Raw genomic sequence first — 6,456 nt, forward strand, 5'->3', positions numbered from 1 at the left:
TGACAATCAACAGGTCTCACGTGGCCACTTCCTATTTCATGTCCTAAATATTGAACAGTAGTTTTTCCAAATTCACACTTTGCAAGGTTTATCGTAACATTGAACTCTAATAACCTCTTAAAAACATCATACTTTTTTTATGTGATCTTCCCAGGTTTCTCCAACTATGATAATGTCATCTAAATAAACAAATACACCTTCGAGATCCTTTAAGATATAATTCATTTGACGTTGAAATGTCAGAGGTGCATTACATAAACCAAATGGCATTACCTTATAGTTATAAAGTCCATGGGGTGTAACAAATGCAGCAATATTCCTACTGTTTTTGTCTAACTCAATTTGATAGTATCCTTTCAATAAATCAATTTTACTTAAAAAAGGAAACTTTGCTACATTATCAATTATATCTTCTACTCTGGGCATGGGATATGAATCTTTTATAGTTACATTATTTACCTTTCGATAGTCTGTACACATTCTTGCACTTCCGTCAGGTTTGTCGACTAGAATACATGGGCTAGCCCATTCACTATGGCTTTCCTCTGCTAGTCCGTGTTTCAGCAAATAAGCAACTACGGTCTTTAACTGTTGTTGTTGCCTCTGACATTCTGTACGGACGCTGACTTATTGGAGTCTCCTCTCTCAACCTGATTTTATGCTGTACTCCTTTTATCCTTTTTGGATGGTCTGAAAACAGATCTGAAAAGTTTTTAATAAGCACTTTAAAATCCTGCTGCTGTTCATCAGATAAATGAATACATAATTTACTAAATTTTTCATAATCCCTCAAATACTCAGTATTTTTTATCCTAACTTCAAATTCTCCTTCAACATCTTTTTCATCATCCTCTTTTGCAATTGACAACACTCCACTGGATTCATTATACCTTTTCAACTTGTTAATATGGAAAGTTTTAACTTTCCTTCGTCCTGTAGGAAATTGAATTCGATAGTTATCACTCACTTTTTCTTTCACCGTGCAAGGTCCTATATACTTCTGGTTAAAAACCTTACCAGATGTAGGGAGATACACTAGAACCTTGTCTCCGATGTCGAGTTCACGTTTTGCAGCCTTTTTGTCGTAGTTTCTTTTCATCCCTTCTTGTACCATTTCGAGATTCTCATGTGCTACTTTCCATATTTTCTTTATTTTTTCCTTCATTTCTTGTAAAGTGATAGAATTCTTTTCATCTGAAATCAATTGATTTTTTATCACCTCCATGGGCGACCTTACCTGATGGACATATACTAACTGAAAAGGAGAATACCCCAACGATGAATGTACGCTATCACGAACGGCAAATAGCAACATTGGTATGAAGACATCCCATTCCTTTTCATTTTCACAACAGTACGTGCGAAGCATGGTTTTGAAGGTTCGATGAAATCGTTCGACCACTCCTTGGCTCTGTGGGTGATAAGGAGATGATAAGCAATGCTTAATATTCTGACAGGCTAAAAATGATGCAAACTTTTTAGACGTAAAGTTGGTTCCTTGGTCAGTTTGTACTTCTTTTGGCAAACCAACCAGCGAGAAGAACTTATTAAGCGCTTCTATTATCTTATCAGCACTCACAGTTCTTAAAGGAATAGCTTCTGGAAATCTGGTAGCACTACACATAATTGTCAGCAAATACTCGTTGCCTTTACTAGACCTAGGAAGAGGTCCCACACAATCCAAAACCAGTCTTTCAAAGGGTTCACCTGGAACTTCAACGGGTTGCAATGGCACCACTTTAGGGTCATGTTGAGCTTTGCCTACTTTTTGACATAAATCGCAATTTTTACAATATTCACTACAATCTTTGTGCATCTTAGGCCAATAAAAATACCTCAATAATTTCTCATAAGTTTTGTTTATACCTAAATGACCAGAATAACTACTGTCATGAGCAATACCTAGAACAAAATTCTTATAACTATTTGGAATAATCACTTGTTCTACAACATCATTAACATTTCTACTCTTAAACTTCATTAGGATTCCATCCTTAACAAAGTAACACTTGCCTTCCTTCTCGATATCATTTATATCAACAAGGGCATTATCTCTTATTACCTTCAAATTCTCATCTTCAATTTGAGATTTAACAAATTCTTCCTTATTAACTTTCAGCATTCGCAAAGGAGTACTGACTTTACTTGTGTTTCTGGACTGTCTTTAAACAAGTTTTGTAAATCCAAACAGTCGTCATCCTTTACCTTTCCTTCGGTACTCTTACTTCTTGTAGTAACTGCACAAGCAGGAAATATGTTTGGAAATGTACATTCAACTTCTGTAATAGATGAAGAATTAGAGGGTTTTTCTGTCAAAATTGGATTACTGCTACCAAAAACTTTGTTTCCACATAAATCATTTCCAAGAATTAACTCTACTCCCGACACTGGGATTTCTCTCACCAAAGCAATTTTAACAAAACCCGAAATTAACGGAGTTTCCAACTTTACTTCTACTAATGGAGCCGAGAATTCAGGACCAAACCCACGCAGAAGTACATACTCTCCAGTATCCTTCCACTGGTCATACATATTTCTTACCATTACAGACTGTACCGCTCCGGTATCTCTTAACCACCTTACTTACTTTTTTTCAACACAAGGGAGGTGTAACCAACCTTCTCCCATAAAAGGGTCATACAATTCAGTACCTTTGGATTTGGTACTCTCTTCAGGAAGTGCCATTCTATTTTCTTTTACATTAGTCTCAACATAACCAACATTATTAACATTTTGAACACAATTGTTACCCATTTTGTAACCAATATTCTCATCAACATTACATATATTATTATCAATGCTATTGTTACCGTACCTCTTACCTGGCCTAAGGGGAGAAGCAAACAAACAAGGACTAATGTCACCACATGCTTGCGGTTGATTTAACAATGCAATAGTATTTTCAGGTTTATGATCATCCTTCTTAGAATGTACAGGTTTATCTTTAACTTTATTTACCACTTGAATTGGACGGTTTTCTGTGCGATGTGGACAACTCCTACTGATGTGTCCTGGTTTGCCACAACTGAAACATACAAAATCTCTAAAATTTTCGCCTACATTTTGATAACTGGGTGTAAACTGATCATTTCCACTGGATCCTGCTTTTCCAGCACTAACACTAGGACCATAACTATTTTGACTTGCCCCTCTAAAACCTCTATTAAAGGATTTATTATAAACTCCCCCTGATGATACCTGTGAACTCGTAGTCTTACCTTGTGCCTTGTAATTTTGACGCTCTTCCCACACTCTGTTCCTTCCAATTTTAGGAGTGACGTCAGTATGATACAGCTTATGGGTCAATGCGTAATTATCAGACAACCTAGTGGCTTCATCCACATTATCTACATCACGTTCATCCAAATATGTTTTAATAAGTGGATTAATACCATCCTTGAATTGCTCAAGCAAGATAAGTTCCTGAAGTTTACCGAAATCACCATTAACTTCTCTGGCATTTATCCACCTATCATACCACAGGCGTTGTTCCCGTGCATACTCCATATGAGTGTGACCATCTCTTTTTATCCAGCTTCTGAACTTCTCTCTATACCTCTCAGGCACCCATTCATAAGCTTTCAAAACCTCAGATTTAACTCTCTCATAATCCTTAGAATCATCCAAAGATAAGGCAGCAAATACTTCCCTAGCCTTTCCTCGAAAAGAGGTTTGAACCAACGTGCTCCACGACGTTCTCGGCCATTCACGCTGTTCTGCTACTTTCTCAAATTGTAAAAAAAAAGAATCTACTTCATTCTCAACAAAAATGGGTACACTTTTACTGCGTTGTCTACCTGAAATGACTTTAGTGCTACTTTGGACTTTCCTTCAACTTCAATTTTCTTTATCTCTAGTTCTATTCTCTTTTGCTCAACCTCAGCTTCTAATCTTTTAAGTTCTACAGCTTTCTCATTTCCCAATCTAACTATTTGCAAATGAATCTGCATCTGCTCAACACTCATCCCTTCATAAACAAGTTTAGACTTTTTTGGTTTGACCTTAAGTGACTTGGTTTTTTCACGTACGGCTTTGGCACCTTCCTCTTCACTTTTACTATCCTCTGTATTATTATCACTAGCACTTTGCTGGCTATCAGCTTCTTCCTTTTCCCAATTCATTAGTAACAACGCTTCCTTATCAGACAAAATTTCTAAAGTCATTAGCGCCTCACTTACTTTATTTGAGATTTCTTGCTTCCTTGCAGATTCTGATACTTCTACATTATAGTACCTAGCTAGAACAATCCAGTCTATTTTAGTTATACCTTCTAACTTCTCACCACTAGGACTACGTATGAAATCTTTCAAATCAAACATCTTTAATAACCTGCTCAAAATAACACAGCAAGACAAATATAGCGCTAACACTATCACAACTCTCCCCCCTCTTTAAAGTATATGGAAGTGCTAAAAAGCAATTAACAGTAGGGATACGTAATTTAACGGTTGGCAAAAATGAGCTAACACCGAGGATAAGTTAATAGGGATACGTTCGGGTTTCGTTCGACAGGCCCCCATGTAACATAAGAAAACAAAATCTCTTATACTAAGGATTTACGAGCAGAATATATCAGGAAACAGTGATAACCCATAATAACTTAAAATGTACTTTAATAACAATTAGTAAAGAAATTAAAGACACAAACAGAACATTAAACCAATAACAAACGCATTACACAACAGCACTTCATCAAGACTACTAATCACTAATTTCTGCAGTTTACCGTATAATACCCAAGTCGCAAAGCTTTACATAATCACAACATATAATACACTGTAGTAACATCAAACAGTTAGTGGCAACCAACGTTACATCCCACAAGAAAACGTCCAAATGGATAAACAATACATTACCATATATTCCTTAAAAACTTGATACACTTATTATCACTTGTTTGTTGCGACTCCGCCGAAAATCACCGTTGTGGGGCTTTATATACTCGACTCACGCTAGACATCCATGTACTAAATATAATTTTTCGGTACATTATCCTTGGCGACTACTGACTACGCCAAGCGGTACTGCCATCTGTTGTCTAGTGTACACATTTTTTATGCAAATATCAATTTCCAAACTTTTCTGCATTTTTATACTCAATAAAACATATTCCTTTATTTATATATCTATCTATCTATCTACTGTAGCTATCTTTATATATATATATGTATACTGTATATATATATATATATATATATATATATATATATATGTGTGTGTGTGTGTGTGTATAGATATATATACATATTTATACACACACACACATATATATATATATATATATATAAATTATATATATATATACACATATATATGTAAATATATATGTATATATATATATATATATATATATATATATATATATGTATATGTATAGACATATATGTATATATACATATATATTTACATATATATGTGTATATATATATATATATATACATATATATATGTTATGTAAATATATATATATATATATATATATATATATATGTATATATATATATATATATATGTATATACATATGTATATCGACTTTTATGTTTCTTCGTGGCTAAATGGTAAGTCACCGTTCATGCCAAGTTCCCTGATTATGTTTCGATTTCCGGCTGGCCAGAAGCTATTGTCTTTGAGTGGTTCCGCCTTGGGTCACTGATCCCGAGGTCGATAAGAGAATCCAGACATTAAGGCATTAACATATATGGGTTATTACAATATGAGAAAACACATCTAAATGTTCAAAATTTATCGTATTTATATTATAATATATATATATATATATATATATATATATATATATTTATACATACATACATATATATATATATATATATATATATATATATATATATATATATATATAATAGGAACAAATGCAGCCGTTTCTATTCCACTGCAGGGCAAACGTCTGAAGTATATCCTTTTGGTGATTCATGTCTAGGGTTTGGCCAGTTTTCATCACCACGCTGGCCACTGGGGGCAGGTGATAGTGGGAATCTTTTGTTTGATCACTCACAGCAAACCAACCCAGTATGAATGGGTCTGACTAATATAGGTTTGCTGATTATGGCGATGCACAACTCCCTTCACCACATTAACTGCATTTTCATATGAGGCCATATATTGTGGAAATGAAAATGAAAAGCAAGGTTACTCCATAGGTTCCTAGCATATAAAGTATGGAAAAGAAATCTCTGAGTTAATGAGAATCGAATGAGAATCACCACAATTGGAACTGAATAGCCCATCAAAGATGGTCTTTTCAAACTGTATCATCAAAAAGAGAAAGATGATAAGAAGGAAAAGTACTATGTAAGCGTGTATGTGCCCCATTTCACGCCTTACCTTTTAGTTATTACTTAAACCTTTCCCTGGGTTATATTTGTGGTCTTTGAAGAGACCATTATGACTAATGTGAGTACTACATTACCACGCAACACTTGATGGTACTTATTGAA

At 34.6% G+C, this 6,456-nt stretch overlaps 1 protein-coding gene across 1 annotated transcript; it reads right to left on the reverse strand.

Moving 5' to 3' along the window:
- Nucleotides 1-2,272: 2,272 nt before the first annotated feature.
- Nucleotides 2,273-6,118, reverse strand: LOC137629190 (uncharacterized). Its single transcript, XM_068360450.1, has 4 exons — nucleotides 6,015-6,118; nucleotides 3,798-4,329; nucleotides 2,816-3,726; nucleotides 2,273-2,279 (listed from the first exon to the last, which is right to left on the reverse strand). The coding sequence occupies exons 1-4, from the start codon at nucleotides 6,116-6,118 to the stop codon at nucleotides 2,273-2,275; spliced, it is 1,554 nt and encodes a 517-aa protein (XP_068216551.1).
- Nucleotides 6,119-6,456: the final 338 nt, after the last annotated feature.

Source organism: Palaemon carinicauda, chromosome 37 (assembly GCF_036898095.1).
Source record: "Palaemon carinicauda isolate YSFRI2023 chromosome 37, ASM3689809v2, whole genome shotgun sequence".
Lineage (NCBI taxonomy): Eukaryota > Metazoa > Arthropoda > Malacostraca > Decapoda > Palaemonidae > Palaemon > Palaemon carinicauda.

What these genes read in the sequence shown, in the direction of transcription:
- LOC137629190 (XM_068360450.1), bottom strand. Translation starts at nt 6,118, where the DNA reads ATGGCCTCATATGAAAATGCAGTTAATGTGGTGAAGGGAGTTGTGCAT. An exon ending in TCATACTGGGTTGGTTTGCT is followed by an intron (nt 4,330 to 6,014) that starts GTGAGTGATCAA and finishes TATTTTGAGCAG; the next exon opens with GTTATTAAAGATGTTTGATT. An exon ending in TAGCACTAAAGTCATTTCAG is followed by an intron (nt 3,727 to 3,797) that starts GTAGACAACGCA and finishes TTACAATTTGAG; the next exon opens with AAAGTAGCAGAACAGCGTGA.